This window comes from Mesoplodon densirostris, chromosome 7 (genome assembly GCF_025265405.1).
Source record: "Mesoplodon densirostris isolate mMesDen1 chromosome 7, mMesDen1 primary haplotype, whole genome shotgun sequence".
Classification (NCBI taxonomy): domain Eukaryota; kingdom Metazoa; phylum Chordata; class Mammalia; order Artiodactyla; family Ziphiidae; genus Mesoplodon; species Mesoplodon densirostris.
In genome coordinates this window covers 58767945-58788051 of record NC_082667.1, presented here as the reverse complement: position 1 = coordinate 58788051, position 20107 = coordinate 58767945, and the positions used below count along the sequence as shown (strand labels likewise).

General features: G+C 36.6%; 1 protein-coding gene across 3 annotated transcripts in view; it reads left to right on the top strand.

The window, feature by feature from the left end:
* PPME1 (protein phosphatase methylesterase 1) overlaps window positions 1-20107 on the top strand; it is a 92446-nt gene that overhangs the window by 25561 nt on the left and 46778 nt on the right. For all 3 annotated transcript variants that reach the window (XM_060103261.1, XM_060103259.1, XM_060103260.1), the window contains exons 2-3: window positions 9859-9953; window positions 10673-10764. In XM_060103261.1, coding sequence (XP_059959244.1) covers window positions 9859-9953; window positions 10673-10764 — 187 coding nt within the window. The remainder of the gene's footprint in view (window positions 1-9858; window positions 9954-10672; window positions 10765-20107) is intronic.

The window sequence follows — 20107 nt, the reverse complement described above, 5'->3', positions numbered from 1 at the left end:
AGCCCGCGCACCACAACGAAGGGTAGCCCCTGCTCGCCGCAACTAGAGAAAGCCTGCACGCAGCAATGAAGACCCAATGCAGCCAAAAATAGAATTAAAAAAAAAAAAAAGTGCATCAAGAAAAATGTGGGATATGGGAATCAGGGATTCAACACAGAAGAAAGGCAAGGGGAATTCAATTCCAGGATGATGATGAAATGACAGGAATTCATTCTTTCCAGAGAGCAAGCAGTCCCATTTGGAGCAGATGAATAGAAGGTGCCAGAGAAGGGAGTTTCCAAAGAAAAAAATGAACCTGATAGATCATTTAATGTGGTTGACCATATTAAGAGAAGTTTTATAGATTTCTCAAATTATAAATTTATATAAATTTTATAGATTTATGAATTTCTCTTAAATTATAAAATGTTTAATTATGAAATATAAAGAAAAGTTTAAAAAATATGTACAGTTTAAAGAAGAATAAATTCCCATGTATTCACCACCTAGAATATGACATAGAACCTTTTTTTAATTAAAAAAATTTTTTTAACATCTTTATTGGAGTATAATTGCGTTACAATGTTGTGTTAGTTTCTTTGTCAGCACTTTAGAAGCTCATTGCCTCTCCACAAGAGCATTTCCACTCTCCACAGCCTTGAATTGCATGTTTATCATTCCCTTGCTTTTCTTTATATTTTTACCACCTATTCATATATTCATAAAAACATATTATTTAGTTTTGCCTGTTTTTGAACTTTATTACTAATGGAATCATACTGCATTTATTCTTCTGTGCTTATATCTTTTTCCAAATATTATACTTTTGAGATTCATCCATGTTATTGCATGTAATTCTAGCACATCCATTTTCACATCAGTGCCATATTCAACTGTCTGAATATATCACAATTTATATATTCCACTGATGGTGAACATTTAGCTTGCTTGTTATTCTTTGCTTTTATGGAAATGCTTCTGTGAACATCCTTTTATGTGTATCTTAGTACTTAAGTACAGGCGTTTCTCTGTAAACTGAAACTGCTAGATTGAAGGACACCTGTTCAGTTTTACCAAGTGATGCCTCACTGTTTTCCAAACAGTTTTCCCCATTTACATGCCCACCAGCAGTGGATGACAGTTCCATCTGATCTGTATCCTCCACGGGATGTGGTAATGTTTGGCTTCTTATATTTTGTCAACATGCTGGATGTGAAATTATACCTTACTGTTGACTTAAAATTTTATGTCTTTTGGAGTGAGTCACTTTTCCTGGTCTCTCCCCTATATACATGTTGTTAAAGTTTGATTTTCTCCAGTTTTTAAAAAAATTATGTCTCTTGACTATGAATGAAATTGGGAACCTTTTAATGTGTCTATAGGCTATTTGTGTTTCCTGTTTTGTGAAATGCCTGTTAATGTCTTTTGCCTATTAAAAGGTTTTGGGAAGCAATTAATGATAGTTTAATAGAAACCTCAGTAAACAAAATAAAAGACAGTTATTAATTCTGGACAAAAGTTTTACAAGAAAGAAAATAGCAGTATACTGTGTGGCTTAGCTATGAACAGTATTTCTGTAATAACTAACATTTATGAAGTACTTATATGCCTGCTTGTAATCACATTTCAGAGCTTACAGTTGAGGAAATTAAGGCAGAAATAACTTGTTAATAATGGTCACAAAGCTTATAATTATTGGAAATAAAATTTAACCTGAGGTAATCTGTACATAGCCATACTGTAAAAATATATATAGTGTTTTTTAAATTAAATTTATTTATTTATTTTTGGCTGTGTTGGGTCTTTGTTGCTGCATGTGGGCTTTCTCTAGTTGTGGCGAGCGGGGGCTACTCTTCGTTGCGGTGCGCGGGCTTCTCCTTGCAGTGGCTTCTCTTGTTGCAGAGCACTGGCTCTAGGCAGGCGGGCTTCAGTAGTTGTGGCATGTGGGCCTAGTAGTTGTGGCTTGTGGGCTCTGGAGCACAGGCTCAGTAGTTGTGGCACATGGGCTTAGTTGCTCTGCGGCATGTGGGATCTTCCCGGATCAGGGCTCGAACCCATGTCCCCTGCATTGGCAGGCAGATTCTTAACCACTGCACCACCAGGGAAGTCTCTATATAGTTTGTGATGGTTTTTTTTTTTTTTTTTGGCTGCATTGGGTCTTTGTTGCTGCGTGGGCTTTGTTTAGTTGAGGCGAGTGGGGGCTATTCTTCATTGTGGTGCGCAGGCTTCTCTTTGCAGTGGCTTCTCTTGTTGCAGAGCATGGGCTCTAGGCATGTGAGCTTCAGTAGTTGTGGCACGAGGGCTCAGTAGCTGTGGTTCGCGGGCTCTAGAGTGCAGGCTCAGTAGTTGTGGCATACGGGCTTAGTTGCTCCGTGCCATGTGGGATCTTCCCGGACCAGGGCTCAAACTCTTGTTCCCTGCTTTGGCAGGCAGATTCTTAACCACTGTGCCACCAGTGGAGCCCAGTCCTTATAGTTTTAATAAATAGTTTTAATTTTACTGAAATCCAACTCCTAAATCTTCTCTTTTATCATTTCTGCTTTTGGTGTTGTATCTAAGAAATGGTTGCTTAACCCAAGATCACAATATTTACCCCTGTGTTTTCTTCTTAGAGTTTTATAGTTTTAGCTCTTACATTTAGGTTTGTGATCCACTTTGATTTAGTTATGTATGTAGTAAGAGGAAAAGGGTCTAGATTCTCATACTTCTGCATGAATACTCTTGCAGTTGTCCTAACTTCATTTGTTGGAAAGACTGTTCTTTCCCCAGTGAATTGTCTTGGCCTCTTTGTTGAACCACTATTGATGTAAAGGTTAGAGTTTATTTCTGGACTTTGAATTCTGTTCAATTAATCTGTATGTCTGCTCATGCTTGTACTACAGTTTTGATTAGTGTAGCTTTGTAATGTCCCATTTCCTTTCATTGGAAGCCTTATCAGGATTCAGTAAGGAGGATTCTGTTTATTAGCCTCAAAGCATAATAATAATAGTAATAGTAATAATAATAATAATACACCAAGCTAAGTACTTTATGCACATTAGCTTATTTCATCCTATCAACAGATAATCATCAGTGTGTCAGGCTTTGAGAGTACACTGGTGAACAAATGGAGAACATTCTTGCTCTCATGGATCTCAAACAGTAGCAAATTAGGTGGATTGACTGAAAGATAATAACAAATACAGGAACAAACTAATTTTAGACAATGACTAGTTATATGACAAAAATAGAACAGGCTAATTTGAGGGTAACCAAGGGATAAGAAGACTACTTTAATCCTCATAGCAAAGTGTGTAAAACTGATGCTATAACCCTATCTGACATGAAGAAACTCAGGCCTGGAGAAGTTAAGTGACTTGCCCAAGGTCACACAATTAATAAAGGCAGAAATGGGTTATGAAAACAAATCTTTAGTCTCTAGCAAATGGAAAATTAATTTAGATTTAGAAAGTTTTAAGGGTGGAGTAGCCTCTCATTCTTTTCTTCCTCTTTAAAAATTTTCCTCTTTCTGCTGGAAATAGATTGTTAAGGTCAACATATAGGCCAAGGGTTCCTTTTTAAAAAATTTTCTTGAAGTATAGTTGATTTACAGTGTTGTGTTAATTTTTGCTGTACAGCAGTCACTCAATTATAAATATATATATATTTTCATTTCTTTTCCATTATGGTTTATCATGGGATATTGAATATAGTTCCCTGTGCTATACAGTAGGACCTTGTTGTTTACCCATCCTATATATACTAGTTTGCATCTGCTAATCCCAAATTCAAAATCCTTTTCTCCCCCAGGCCCCGACCCTTGACAACCACAAGTCTGTTCTCTATGTCTGTGAGTCTGTTTCTGTTTCATAGATATGTTCATTTGTGTTGTATTTTAGATTCCACATATAAGTAATATAATATGGTATTTGTCTTTCTCTTTCTGACTTACTTTGCTTAGTATGATAATCTCTAGGTCCATCCATGTTGCTGCAAATGGCATTATTTCATTCCTTTTTATGTTTGAGTATATTCCATTGTATATATGTACCACATCTTCGTTATCCATTCATCTGTCAAGGGACATTTAGGTTGTTTCCATGTCTTAACTATTGTAAATAGTGCTGCTGTGAGCATAGGGGTGCTTGTATCTTTTCATATTATAGTTTTGTCTGGGTATATGCCCAGGAGTGGGATTGCTGGATCATATGGCACCTCTATTTTTACTTTTCTGAGTAATTTCCATACTCTTTTACATAATGACTGTCCCAATTTACATTCCCAGCAACAGTGTAAGAGGGTTCCCTTTCTCCACACCCTCTCCAACATTTATTATTTGTAGACTTTTTAATGATGGCTATTCTGACTGGTGTGAGGTGGTACCTCATTGTAGTTTTAATTTGCTTTTCTCTAATAATTAGCAATGATGAGCATCTTTTCATGTTAGGCCAAGGGTTCTTTTTTTTTTTTTTTTTTTTTTTCCCCAGGTACGCGGGCCTCTCACTGTTGTGGCCTCTCCCGTTGCGGAGCACAGGCTCCGGTTGCACAGGCTCAGCGGCCATGGCTCGCGGGCCTAGCTGCTCCGCGACATGTGGGATCTTCCCGGACTGGGGCACAAACCCGTGTCCCCTGCATCGGCAGGTGGACTCTCAACCAACTGCGCCACCAGGGAGGCCCAGGCCAAGGGTTCTTAATTTGAGATTCATAGATGGGTTTCTTGAAGCCAGGGAATTGTATACAAAATATATATGTATGCATTTTTTTCTAGAGTGAGGGCTCATCGGTCATCAGATTCCGAACAGGGTCTATGAGAATAGCAAAAGGTCCATAAACGCACTTGATTCACGTGGTTTAGGTAGAAGCCATATTTCTTGTGTGTCTCTTATAGTACTACTTTGTTCCTTGGCTGCTGAACTCCTTCCTCTGGTAGCAGGAGATGGGAGGAAATGATACATTTATTTTGTTAGGTTTGAAATAAACTTTTTTCTGACATCAAAAATTTTGTATACATTTACCTCCCAAAGTAGATTTTTATTATTTTTTTAATAATTTTTTTTCTTATTTATTTGGTTGTGCTGGGTCTTAGTTGCAGCCAGCAGGCTTGTTAGTTGCGGCACACGGGCTCCGTAGTTGTGGCATGTGAACTCTTAGTTGCAGCATGCATGTTGGGTCTAGTTCCCTGACCAGGGATTGAACCTGGGCCCCCTGCATTGGGAGCACTGAGTCTTAACCACTGTGTCACCAGCGAAGTCCCCCAAAGTAGATTTTTATTTATAAATTGTTGGACTTAATAATTCATCTATTAGTTCAGAACTTTAGAATGACTTTGATTCTACTGTCAGTCATCTTCCATATCTTGAACATTCCTGAGATTTGTTGATTGCCTTTTTGAAAGTTCTTTCTGTGTTTTCCTCCTTTTAAATTCCATTGTCAGTCTATACTCCCATCTTTTCCTACCCAGGTTATTGCAACATATTGTTTTCCAGAATCAAGTCCATCTTGTACCTCTCACTACATTGATCTTTCTGAAATACTTTAATCTGTGCATTTTATTGGCTGCTCATTTTCTACAATACCATTCAAACCCTATCTGGCTTTTGGGACCCTAACACACAAATAACAGAAAAAGATCATATATTTTGTACTTTATTATTATTCTTTCTCCACTATCTGCTTTTACTTGTATCAGCTCTTAGTTTTCAAAACTGCTGTACCTATTCCCACCTTATTGCATTTATTTTTTTACTTGTTTTTTAATAGTATCCCCATGACAGGCATCATACCCGGTGCTTATTTGTGCCCTTCTCTCTCCCTGAAATGTCTGCCTTACCCCTCCCTGTTTCCCTGCTTCCATCATCAGCCCAAATTCTATTTGTCCTTTAATGCATAGCTTAAATATTATTTTTTCTTTGAAGTCTCTATTTCCCAAGCTGAAAGTAATCTTTATCCCCTCTGAACATTTACAGCACTTTAGCTGTACCTCTTAGGCTATTTAAAGTATTTATCTGTACATTATGTTAGATATTTAGGTGTTTGATATTAGCTTCATGAGAGCAGAGGCATTGTCTCACTAGTTTTATGGTAATCCCAGCATCTCCTACCACCCCACCTCAGTCACAAGCCTGATATCATAGGTTCTTGGTGAATAAATCCTTATTTTTAAAGTATAACTTAACCTTGTTATGCTTTTGAAAGTTCTTTTCTTATTTCAGAATTCTTTCATTATGACTCCATGGAGAAAAAAGTCAGTAGTTAATTCATTTAAAACAATTATAAGTAGAGAATTCCCTGGAGGTCCAGTGGTTAGGACTCAATGCTTTCACTGCCGTGGCCCAGGTTCAACCCCTTGTTGGGAACTAAGATCCTGCAAGCCACGTGGCGTGGCTAAATAAATAAGTAAATAATAAAATAAAAAATTATAACTGAAAAGAGCCTACACAGGCTGTAATGACCATAAAGTAGCTAGGCATAAAAGAATAAGAAACTATTTTTTTAAAGAACCAAAACTTCATCTCTAAAATACAGAGTATTCTTTCTGACTAGAATATAAAGATTCATATTCTACTTCTTATCTAACCTTGTGCAAGATTTCCTGAAGTCATGGAGTGTATAAACAATTATGTGTTCAAATGCAGATGCTAGGAGTATGCCAGAAAAATCTCCGTGGGAGTAGGAGCAACATTTTGAGGTATAGATTATTGGCTTTTTAACTAAATGGGAATTACTCATATGTTGTATAAGTTGGGTAGTCCCTGAAAAAAATTTTTTTTAAATGAAGATTAGAAGTGGAGGCTGTTTTCCTAGGAATGACTTCTGATGGTAGGAAGTAATTTTTCTTTAACTAGTGTCTGGCCAACTTGGAAAGTTTCTGTGGCCTTGGCAAAGTCAGTCATATTTAGACTCTGAAAAGGAAACCTCTGATAATATGCCCTACATAAAGCCTTATTACTTTTCAGAAGTATAAATGAGAGTGAGAGACAAAAAAAATCTGAGAATTAATGTAGCATTGGAGTAAAGAACAGAGACTTCGAAGAGTGATGGAACTGGATTTGAGTCCTGTCACTGCTACTTAGTAGTTGTAGAACCTTTGGCAAGTTGCTTCGTATCTCTAAATCTGTTTTTTAATCTGAGACATGGGGATAAAAACAACTCAAAGTTTTGTCAGAATTAAATAGAGTCATGCCTGTAAATTGGCACAGTGACTCACTGTTACGTACAGTAAATGTTAGGTACTATTACTACGATATCCTAGCTCTAGACATCAAAATTTCATGCATGGATTCTTAGAATCTATTATAATAGGTTTGGCAGGCTATGTTATGATTGTTATATGTACTCAAATTTTAGTATATGCATAGATGAGTTTGTGAGTGACTGATAAGTAGAATTAAGAGTTCTGCTTTTAGAATGAAATTCTGCCATTTGTAGCAATGTGGATGAACCTAGAGAATATTATGCTTAGTGAAATGTCAGACAAAGACAAATACTGTATGGTATCACTTATATATGGAATCTAAAAAATAATACAAATGAATGTATATGCAAAATAGAAACAGACTCACAGATATAGAAAACAAACTAGTGGTTACCAAAGGGGAGCAGGAAGGGGGAGGGACAAATTAGGGGTATGGGATTAACAGATACAAACTACTGTGTATAAAATAGATAAGCAACAAGGATATATTGTATAGCACAGGAAATTATGGCCATTATTTTGTAATAACTTATAATGAAGTATAATATGCAAAAATGCTGAATCGTTATGCTGTACACCTGAAACTAATATAATATTGTAAATCAACTACACTTCAATAAAAATAAATAAATAAGTGACTGAAAAAAAATAGGTCTGCTTTTAGTTCTGCAGTAGGAATTCAAGTGCAACCAGTAAACCAAAAAATAGGTCTAGGCTAAAGTTGTAGTTTACTTCCACAGAGGGACTTTTTCTATCAGAAGATAGGTTTACCCATTTACTGAGCAACTACCAAATGCCAGATGTATTAGATTATTTTAAAGGATATCTTATTTTACTTAGTGATTATAATCCAAGGCAGGAGGAATTTAGATAATTTGAATTTGCCCAAGTCCATACTGCAAGTGTTAGGAATTATAGGGAAATGGTATGAACTGTGAGGAATTTGAACTTCTCTCTCATTCCAAATCATATACTCTACCTTTGTATTTCTAGCACCTCTCTCTCAACTTGGGGAACTTTAAAAATGATCAGTACCTAGGCCACATCCCAGACCATTTAAATCAATTTCTAGAGGTGAGATCCAAACATCAGCATTTTTAAAAGCTCCCCAGGTGACTTTATTGTTACATGGATTGAGACCTACTCACCTGTTTCAATGCCTAGTAGAAGGTAGATATTCATTAAATACTTGACTGTTGAGAGAATACATTCCTTACTGCCCAGCTGCCCCACTGTAATTCTTTCCAGTATTATTGTCAACCTAGAGTGCTTTTGTATTAACTTAAGTTTTTAAAAGTAGCTTTGTATTATGCTTGTACATATTCTCCATTTGGTCCCATAGCATATACAAGAAGTTGTCAGGCAGGAGTTAATGTTTTGCTGCTGATGGAATTCTAAATTTCCTACATTACTGGAAAGAATCTGTGTGGAAATAGAGGAAGATTCAGGGTTTCTTTCTTGTGTTCCATCCAAGGTTGAAGACATAGGTTGTAAACAGATATTTATCGATTATTTTTGTTTTGTTTCAAAATAGTTTAATATAATAATTTAAAATAACAATAAGTAATAATTTAAAATAATACATGGTTCAAAGATCAAAAGATAGAAAGGGATGTACAATGAAAATTGTCCCTCTCACCTCCCAGTCATAGTTCCCCTCCCAGGTTACCATCAGTGTTATATCAGTATTTGTCCAGAGATATTCTAAATATATATAAACAATTACATTTATGCATGTTTCTCATTTTTACCCAAATGGTAGTATGTGCATCATGTTTGTTTCTTTGTTTACTTAACAGTGTATCTTATCCATAAATAAGGAATTTTATCAATATATAATTGCTTCCTTCTTTTTACAATGAAATATTATTTCTCTGTGTACCAAAATTTATTTTAATTAGTCACCTGTTGATATTTAGGTTATTTCCAATTTTTCTCTATTACAAGCAATGCTACATTGAATAGATAACTCATTTCACTTCTGTGTGAGCTTCTCTTCAGATAAATGCCCAGAAATTCAAGGTATTGATACGGACAGTTTGCCTTCTATGAAGCTTGTATATTGATTGGTTGGGAAATGACAAAGAAGCATGAAAAAATGTGAAGGATTAAAGGCATGAAGAGGGCTTCCCTGGTGGCGCAGTGGTTGAGAGTCCGCCTGCCGATGCAGGGGATACGGGTTCGTGCCCCGGTCTGGGAGGATCCCACGTGCCGCGGAGAGGCTGGGCCCGTGAGCCGTGGCCGCTGGGCCTGTGCATCCGGAGCCTGTGCTCCGCAATGGGGGAGGCCACAACAGTGAGAGGCCCGCGTACAGCAAAAAAAAAAAAAAAAAAAAGGTATGAAGAAACAATAGTGACCAAAAATTATTGTAGCAGGAACAATATTAAAGTGGATTGAGAGGATAGGAATGAGCCTATAGCCAAGAACAAGGTGAGAGAACTAGCAGGTTTTGTTGTGTGTATATACAATATATTTGTGATTAAAACATACTAATGAATTTCCTAAAATCCTTAAATTTTATACGTATTTGAGCTTTTTAAAACAGTTTAATGTAATACTTTGTGTATGAAAACTCTTCATATCTTTACGAGAAAATATCTTGCTATTTTCATTTCAGATTTACGTTTAATATTTGTTGATGAAGATTTTACCTTTTCATGCATAACTATTTTTTACTTGAAATCTCTCTCTTTCTTTTCCCTTAGCCCTGGAAGAAAGCGGGACTTTTCTCCTGTTCCGTGGAGTCAGTACTTTGAATCCATGGAAGATGTAGAAGTAGAGAATGAAACTGGCAAGGATATATCCTTTGTAAAATGGCTTATTCTTTAGTAGGCTTATAACGTTGTCTAAGAAGATTTGTGTAGTTTCTAAAATGTTCTTTATTCCTGCTATTTATTTCATTTTCATTCTCTACCTGTTCCTTGTACAACATGGAATATTTCTTGTAAGACTGTGCCAATATCTTATTTGGCTATAATTGTCTCATGCATGGGGAAGGGATTAAGAATTAAATTCTTAAAACTGATAATATCTTTTGAGGGCCCAGATTTTGAGGGGAAGGTTTCATGAGTCAAGTGAGTTGAACCAGTTTAGCGTCTAGAAACCAGGGACTGTGTCCCCATTAGGGCAAAGGGAATAGTTTTTTTTCCCATTGAAAAAGTGGTGATGGGCATTCCCTGGCGGTCCAGTGGTTAGGACTCAGCGTTTTGACTGTGGAGGGCCTGGGTTCAGTCCCCTGGTCAGGGAACTAAGTTCCCACAAGCCATGTGGTACGGTCAAAATAAAAAATAATAATTTTTAAAAAAAGTGGGAAAAAAAACGTGGTCATACTGGCTCCATGCCTCAAAAACAGGTTTGGTGTCTCAGAAACTTCTACTTAAGTGCCTCTTAGGTTTGGAAGTCTGTAGCTTTGCTTATAGCTTGGTCCTGACTGAGTTTTCTGATCCAGTCATTATGACTAAGTAATCAAAAACTTCAGTGAGCAAAAGCTTAGATATGTTATCTTTAACTATTCATACACTTTTAGAGTTTACAAGAGTGGCTCAGAGGGTCCAGTCCTACTTCTTCTGCATGGAGGAGGCCATTCTGCCCTTTCTTGGGCTGTGTTCACGGTAAGTAAGCTGTTGATAGTGGAAGTTAATGTTAGTTAGCACAATCATTATTTACTTGGGGATGAATTTGACTAGCCTAACTTTCTTCTGTGCTCACTCACTTAGCTTCATATAAGATGGTTAGGAATGTAAGTCGATTTCAAACATTTATCATCGTAGTCCAAAATCATGTGTTCTTTAAACTAGAGGATTTTAACTGGAGTGAGCTTTAGCACGTGAATTCTTCAGTTTATAAAATGTTCTATATATATTGCACTGGGATGAAGGGGATGGAATTCTCCAAAGTGGGGGACTGTGTCTCAGTGATTTAAGTAATGGATAAGCAGGCAGTCTTTTTGGGTGCTTTCGATAGAGATAATGTCTGTCCTTTGTCCCCCTAATAGAGCCTGCTATAGTACTTAACACATCAAAATGTCCCGTATATATTTGGAAAGTGTTCCTTCTTTTTTAAATAATGTTTATATTTTAATGGTACTAGTGAGCTACTAGGAAGTAATATTTGGTTGATGATACCCTGGTCTAGAGTACAGAATATGTGTCTATGTGAATACTGCCAGTTGTAGATCTTCCCAATATTCTTGACTCTGGGGTAGGGTAGCCCATATATAAGGGGAGATACTGTTGAGGAAGATACTGGCAACATTCCTATCTAAAATGAAATTGTCATCTCTTCTTGTGTGTATCAAGCAGATATACATATGTCTTCTACTTACCACTAGTGAGTCTGAAGGACAGAAAGTGGGAGCAAGTGGGAATGCAGCACTATATACCTGGAGCCAGATAGCTGTGGAGTTGAGGAGGGCCCTGAATATACCATTTTGTTCCTGGCAGCAGGATTATTGGAATTAAGTATAAAGGTGCCTTCTCGTGTCTTCTATTAGACCATGAATTCCTTGAGAACAGGGATAATGTCTTACTTCTTTGTTTCCCAAATTCCTGAAACAGTTCTTGACACATAGGCACTTACTTAACCATTATTAAATTATTGAATGATTTGGCCCTTGTCTTGTTTGCAACTTCCTTTCTCTTACTGTGGAATGTAGCTGTATGATTTGCCCGTAAGTGCTAGACTCTTTCATGTCTCTAGACCTGTGTTATCTGGTAGAAATATAATGTGAGCCACACATGTAATTTTAAATTTCCTAGTAGGGACATTAAATAGGTAAAAAGAAACATGTGAAATAATTTTTAATATATATTTTATTTTATCCATTGTACCCCAAATATTATAATTTCAACAGATAATCAATATAAAAATTACTGTTGAGATATTTCACATTATTTTTTATACTGTCTTTGAAATCCAGTGTGTATTTTATACTTATAACACATCTCAGTTTGGACTAGCCACATTTCAAGTCCTTAGTAGCATGGCTTTAGTCATTTACATCCCTCAACTAGATTGTGAGTTTTTTTGGAGGCAATGACCAGGGTTTATTTATTCTGGGAACATACTGTATACTCAAGGGATATTTTTTTTTGCGGTACACGGGCCTCTCACCGTTGTGGCCTCTCCCGTTGCGGAGCACAGGCTCCGGACGCGCAGGCTCAGCGGCCATGGCTCACGGGCCCAGCCGCTCCGCGGCATGTGGGATCCTCCCGGACCAGGGCACGAACCCGTGTCCCCTGCATCGGCAGGCGGACTCTCAACCACTGCGCCACCAGGGAAGCCAAGGAAAGTTTTTTGAGTGAACAAGTAACAGCAACATGTGGCTGTTCCTAATGTAGCAACTATAGTATCAATAGTAAACTTTTAAAAGTAGTGAAAATCAGCCTTCAGTCCTTTTCAATTTTGGTACCTCTGAAGGACCTGGGACCAACCAAGTATGAACTGATTGAAGCCAAGAATTGAATCTGTAGTATCTGCTGATGCCTGTTTCTTTTCCCAGTTAATTCAGTTCATGTTAGCAAATATTTATGAATGTATTCTGTATTTCAGGTTTTGTGCTGGGTTACTAAGGACAGAGAAATGAGAGTTCACTCTTTAATAAGATCAGCCAATCAGCAAATACTTAAACCGCTACTTTGTGCCAGGCATTATGCTAGGTGCTATAGATACATTGGAGAATTAAATGTACCCTCTTGTTTTTATATGATGTTTTAAGTCTAATGGGGAAAATAGGAAAAATGGAGATAACACATATATATAGATAATACAGCAAAAATTTTAAGAAGCTTTTATCTCAGACAGACTGGGATTTGAATCTCAACACAACTTAATCTATCATGCTTTAGTTTCTTAATTTGTAAAATGGATATAATACTACCTAGTTAATAGAGTGGTTATGAGAATGAACAAAAGATATGAGGTTCTTGATAAAGTGCTTGACTCAAGCACTCAGTTGTCAGGACTGCCCTGGTGGTCCAGTGGTTAAAAATCCACCTTCCAGTGCAGGGGATGCAGGTTAGATCCCTGGTCAGGGAACTAAGATCCTACATGCCACAGGGCAACGAAGCCCACGCACTCTGGAGCCAGCGCGCCACAAATAAGACCCGATGCAGCCAAATAAATAAATAAATATTTTTTTTAAAAAAGCACTCAGTTGTTAGATGAGTTTATAGCATCTATGTACAAGATACAAAAGTAACAGAGGAGGGAATTATTAACTCTGATGATGGTTGAGGGGGGAGATTAAAGAAAGTTTCATAAGAGAAGGGACATCTGGGCTTTAAAGACTGAATAGAAGTTAGATTAGTAGAGAGGCATTTCAAGGAGAGATGAGTACAAAGGCAGTGAAGACTGTAACAGTGAAGTATGTTTTGGAAGTTACAAGTAGCTCGAGTATAAAGTATAAGGGTAAGGAGCAGGGGAAGAGGTGACTAGAGAGATCACAGGAACAAAATTATGGGAGGGCCTTGTATGCCTGGCTAGGGAATTGCACCCCTATCCTTTAGTTCAGGGTAATAGAGGGAGCTATTTTTAAACACAAAGCTTCTCCTGTCCATAAACGTATTTTAGGCATGTCAAAATTAGAGAAGGGGTATCGAAAGTCTGATTTGCTTGAAACAATTGCAAACACACCGAGATTGTAAAGTTCTGGGAAACTGAGCATTATGATACACATCTACCTACTTGTGTAATTGAGTATTGCTGTTTTAGGCAATGGGAAGTCATTGAAGAGCTTTAGAATAATCAGGATGCTAGTATAGATGATGGGTTGGGCAGGAGACACAAATGGAGACAGCGAGACTAGTTAAAGGGCTGTCTCTTTCATTACTTAATTCTAAATATTTGATATTTTATGGAATGTTAGTTTCTTCTCCAAAGGAGAAAGTTTAATTAAAATTTTCACCATGTAAAAATACTACTTAGAGTAGTACTATTTTAAGTTACCCAATTCATTTGTGAAGGTAACATCAGTCTAATAACAAAACCAGGCAAAGACTGCAAGAAAACTGTGAGCCAATTTCGGTTATAAAATAGATGCAAAGTCCTAAATAAAATAACAGCAGGTCGACTCCAGTAGTGTAGTAAAATAGTAATACATTGACCAACTAGGTTTTATCCCAGGAATGTGAGAATGGTCCAGCATTAGAAAATCTATCAGTGTAATTAATCTCTCGCCTCATTTGATACGAAAAAAGGACTTGATCAAGTACAACACCCAGTATGTTGAAAACTCTTGGCAATTCGGAATAGATGAAAAACTTTCTTAACTTTATTAAGTTTATATACCAGAAAATTATATAAATATACCTAGTGGTATAACAGACACTTTTAAAGTCAGAGACAAGATAGGGCTGCTATTTTCAACAGTATACTAGAGCTTCTAGCCAAACAATAAAACAAGAAGGAAAAATGAGTTTTAAAGTTTTGAAAAGAGTGAGAACTGTCATTACTTGTAAATACTGTCTCTCTAGAAAACCAAAGAAAATCAACTGGCAAACTACTAGTGAAGCCATAGTTTACAAAGTAAATATAAAAAAAAATCTACTTTTCCTAAATATTAGCAGTTACTAGATTTGGAAATATAAGAGGAAAAATTATTCTATCCATAAAAGTGACAAAACTATAAAATAACTGGGAATGTCTTATTTGTTTTAACTTATAAGACATTTATGGAGGAAACAATACAGAAGAGTGTAAAGGAAAACCTGAATAGAGAAATAAATCATGTTCCTGTATGAATTTAACTCCCCTAAATCTCAATGGGATTTTTCATGAGACTCTAAAATTCACACAGAATAAATGCCCAGTGATTGCTGAGATAATTTTGAAAAAGAGCAAGAGGGAAGGGACTTGCCCTCTCATATATCAGAACATATTCTAAAACTCTATCAATAGTATGGTTATTGGCAGAAAGAATCAAGAAATAGGCCCATGTTTAAAAATAAGTTAATATAAAAAAAACCCAAATGGATTAAACTACTGAATTTAAAAAACAAACTGTAAGAACATTCATATATGACCTTGGAGCAGCCAGAAGAAGAAAAAGCCATAAAAGAAAGGTTGATAAATTCAACTTTACCAAAATGAAAAACTCCTACTAGACAAGATATCTTAAAATTAAAACACAAGCTATGTGCTAGGTAAAAAGTATTTGAAATACGTGCAATAAGAATAACAGACAAAGAGTTAACAGTTTCATTATATTAAAAAAAACTACCAGAACTTCCCTGGTGGTCCAGTGGTTAAGAATCCGCCTTCCAATGCAGGGGACACAGGTTTGATCCCTGGCCGGGGAACTAAGATCCCACACACTGTGGGGCAACTAAGCCTGTGTGCTCTAGAGCTCGCGTGCCACAACTAGAGAGCCCGCATGCTGCAACTCCTGAGCCTGCGCTCTCTAGAGCCTGCGCGCCACAACTAGAGAGAAGCCTGTGCGTCGCGATGAAGAGCCTGCGCGCCGCAACGAAAACCCCACACAGCCAAATAAATAAACATTAAAAAAAAAAAAAAAACCTCCCATAAAGCAGTAAGAAAAAGATAATCCGGTAGAAAAATGAGCAAGAGATATGACGTGGTAGTTCACAGAAGAGGAAATATAAATAACTGATAAACTTATAAAAAATAGGTCTACCTTACTATTTTTCTAACGTTTTTATTGGAGTATAATTACTTTACTATGGTGTGTTAGTTTCTGCTTTATGACAAAGTGAATCAGTTATACATATACATATATCCCCATATCTCTACCTTACTATTAATGAGTAAAATATAAACTAAAATAAAAGAATACCACTTTTCACTTATCAGATTAGCCAGCATTATAAAGTTTGAGGATTTTATGTGTCTGTGAGGATACCTATTTCTCCACACCTTCACCAATACCTCTCAGAACCTGTTTTGTCAGCAACAAAATTTGGGCTAATATTTTCCCAGCCTACTTCTCAGGGAGATAATTTAGTGAGATAATAAAGTGGTACAGAATACCCAGATCTAACTTCCAGTCTTGACTCTTATTCTCTACTCTAGAGCTAGGCTAAACTTTGTACGTTAGAATCACTTGGGGAATGCTAAAATGCGTTGATATCCTGGACCCCTACCCAGATCACTTAAATCAGAATTTCTGGTGGATTAGTACCTGGGTAGCAGTATTTCCTGAAGCTCCTTATGTGATTCTGTTATGCAGCCAGGGTTGTGAACCACCTGGAATCAGGCTGTTTGGATTTTAATTTTGGCCTCACCACTTATTAGCTGTTTGACTCTGGGCAAGTTACCAAACCTCTCTGTAAAATGTTCTCACTTGTAACATGATGAAAATTGTATCTAAATAAAAGAGTTGTGAGGAGAAAGTTACATAATTCATTTGAAGCAATTAGATTGGTGCCTGATACATAGTAAGATTTAATAAAAATTACATTCTACTGTTGTTGCTGTTATTACTAACACCACAACTTCTATTGAGAAAATGGTTGGATAAGTCTAGTTCTTAAATAGCTGCTTTTTACTCAACCATTCCAGAAGTGGCAAAGTTGTACTATTTGAAGCAAGATCTAGAGTGGCTACCCTCCATAAACATGCTCTCACAATTTTTCATTAGCTATAAAATGTATTACTTTCTGAATTTACTTTGCTCATTTATTGATTACTAGTCTTCCTCCACCAAACTAGAATGTAAACATCATGGGAGCAGGAACATTGACTGTCTTTTTCATACTGTAACCCCATTACTCAATTGGTGTCAGACTTTTAGCAGATGTACTTTAGATTTGTTAAATAAGTGAGTGAAAAATCTGTTTTTAGTATTATTGTCAGTGTTTTCTGACAGGCACATAAGATTTTGAATTCTTGCTTTCAATTTAAAATTGGAATTGACATTTACTGCCTTCAAATGAATATTTTGTTGCTGTTCTGTGGACCTAGTTTTACCTTTTTTTTTTTTTTTAAAGTAGAGCAATCAGGCAAATTTGACAATATCTTTGCCACTTAATTTTATTTCCAAAATACAGATTTGTTTTTGGCATTGAAAGCTTTAGTACCACCATAATGCATTAAATAACTCCTGTAAATCAGCTTTCAGGAGCAAATAGCAAAGTATATTAGAATTTTAGTCCTTTGTTCTCTTTAAAGATATTCATTAGTTATAATGGAAGTAGAAACAGACTTGATTTTCTAGGTGATTTTTAAAATATGATTAAATACACTAACAATGAATTATCTGGAAAAGAAAGAAAACAATCCCATTTACAATAGCATCAAAAAATAAAATGCTGGGCTTCCCTGGTGGCGCAGTGGTTGGGAGTCCGCCTGCCGATGCAGGGGACGCGGGTTCGTGCCCCGGTCCAGGAGGATCCCACATGCTGCGGAGCAGCTGGGCCCGTGAGCCATGGCTGCTGAGTCTGCGCGTCTGGAGCCTGTGCTCTGCAGCGGGAGGGGCCACAACAGTGAGAGGCCCACGTACTGCAAATAAATAAATAAATAAAATGCTTAGGAATAAATTTAACCAAGGAGGTGAAAGATCTGTACATTGAAAATTATAAGACATTGATGAAAGAAATTGAAGAAGACACAAACAAATAGATAGCCCATGTTCATGGATCATGAGAATTAATATTGTTAAAATGTCTGTACTACACAAAGCCATCTACAGATTCAGTGCAATCCCTTTCAAAATTCCAATGACATTTTTCACAGAAATAGAAAAAACAATCCTAAAATTTCTGTGGAACAACAAAAGACCCCAGGTAGCCAAAGCAATCCTGAGAAAGAACAAAGCTAGAGACACAATTCCTGATTTCAAACTTTATTACAAAGTTATAGTAGTCAAAATAATATTGTACTGGCATGAAAATAGAAACATAGGCCAATGGAACAGAATTGAAACCTCAGGAATAAATCCACACATATACAATCAACTAATAATTGACAAGGGATCCAAGAAGACTCAATGAGGAAAAGATAATCTCTAAAATAAATGGTGTTGGGAAAACTGAGTAACTCCATCTAGAAGAATGAAATTAGACCCCTATCTTACATCACTCACAAAAATTACCTTGAAATGGATTAAAGACTTAAATATAAGACCTGAACCTATAAAACTACTGAAAGAAAACAAAGCAGTGATTTTTGGATATGGCACCAAAAGTGCAAGCAACAAAAGCAATAATAAGTTGGGACTACATCAAACTAAAAAGCTTCTGCACAGAAAAAAAAAGAGAAAAAGTCAGCAAAATAAAAATGTAGCTTACAGAATGGGAGAAAATATTTGCAGACCATTTATCTGATAAGGGATTAATATCCAAAATATATAAGGGACTCATACAATTCAATAGCAAAAAAAAAACCAATTTAAAAGTGGACAAAAGACTTGAATAGACATTTTTCCAAAGAAGACATACAAATGGCCACCAGGTGCATGAAAAGATGGTCACTATCACTAATCATCAGGAAAATGCAAATCAAAGCCACAATGAGATATCACCTCACACCTATTAAAATGGCTATTAAAAAGGCAAGAAACAAGTGTTGATGAGCATGTAGAGAAAAAGGAACCCTTCTGCACTGTTGATGGGAATGTAAATTGGTGTAGCCAAACTATGGAAAACAGTATGGAGTTTCTTCAAAAAATTAAAAATAGAACTCCCATAAGATCCAGCAATTCCACTTCTGTATATCATCAGGAAATGAAAAAATGATCTTGAAGAGATACCTGCACCTCCATGTTCACAGCAATGTCATTTGCAATAGTCACACACACACACACACACACACACACACACACACACACACACACACACACACACACACACACACGAATATTCAGCCATGAAATGGAGGACCTTGAGGGCATTATGCTAGGTGAAATAAGAGAAAGACAAATAATGTTATTGTGGAATCTAAAATGTATATGTGGAATCTAAAAACGCTGAATTCATGAAATAGAGATTAGAATGGTGGTTGTCAAGGGATGGGAGGTGGGGGAAATGGGGAGATGTTGGGGAAAGGATACAAACTCCCAGCTATAAGATGAATTAGTTCTGGGGATCTAATGTATAGGATGGTGACTGTAATTAATTATACAGTATTAATACTTGAAAATTGTTAAGAGAGTAGATCTTAAATGTTGTGTCCCCCCACACACACACAAATGGTAATTATGTGAGGGGATGGAGATTATTGCAAATTATCCCACTGAACACCTTAAACTTACATGTTATAAATCAATAATATTTTGACAGAGCTGGGGAAAATGATCATAGGAAATATCCAAAGAGATGACATATGGATGGCAAATCAGAGGAGTTTTTTCTCCTTTCTTATTTTCTAAATTTTCAACATTTTTATAATGTGAATATATTCAAAATGTTTTAATCAGTTAAAAATAAAATGAGGGGAAAATGTGATTTAAGAGCTCTGATTTGTTTTATGGTATACATTGACTGTTATGTTAGTAACTTACCTTGATTCTGGTCTTATTTTTGCTACTAGTTGCATGACCCTGAGCAAATAATTTCCTTTCTCTTGACTTCAGTTTCCTCATTCATAAAATGTAAGAGTTAGCCTAGATAGTTTTCCTATCTTATTCTTTTTTTTTTTTTTTTTTTTTTTTTTTTTTTGCTGTATGCGGGCCTCTCACTGCTGTGGCCTCTCCCGTTGCGGAGCACAGGCTCCGGACACACAGGCTCCGCGGCCATGGCTCGCGGGCCCAGCCGCTCCGCGGCATGTGGGATCTTCCGGGATCGGGGCACGAACCCGTGTCCCCTGCATCGGCAGGCGGACTCTCAACCACTGCGCCACCAGGGAAGCCCTATCTTATTCTTAAAAGTTAAAAAACTGTTGATGACATTTACTAACACTAATTGTGATATATTATTGTCAAAGAAAATAGTTCATTTGAGGAAGAAGATCCTCAATTATTTCAGGTTTGTTTAAACCTCTGAAATTATACTTCCTCATGAT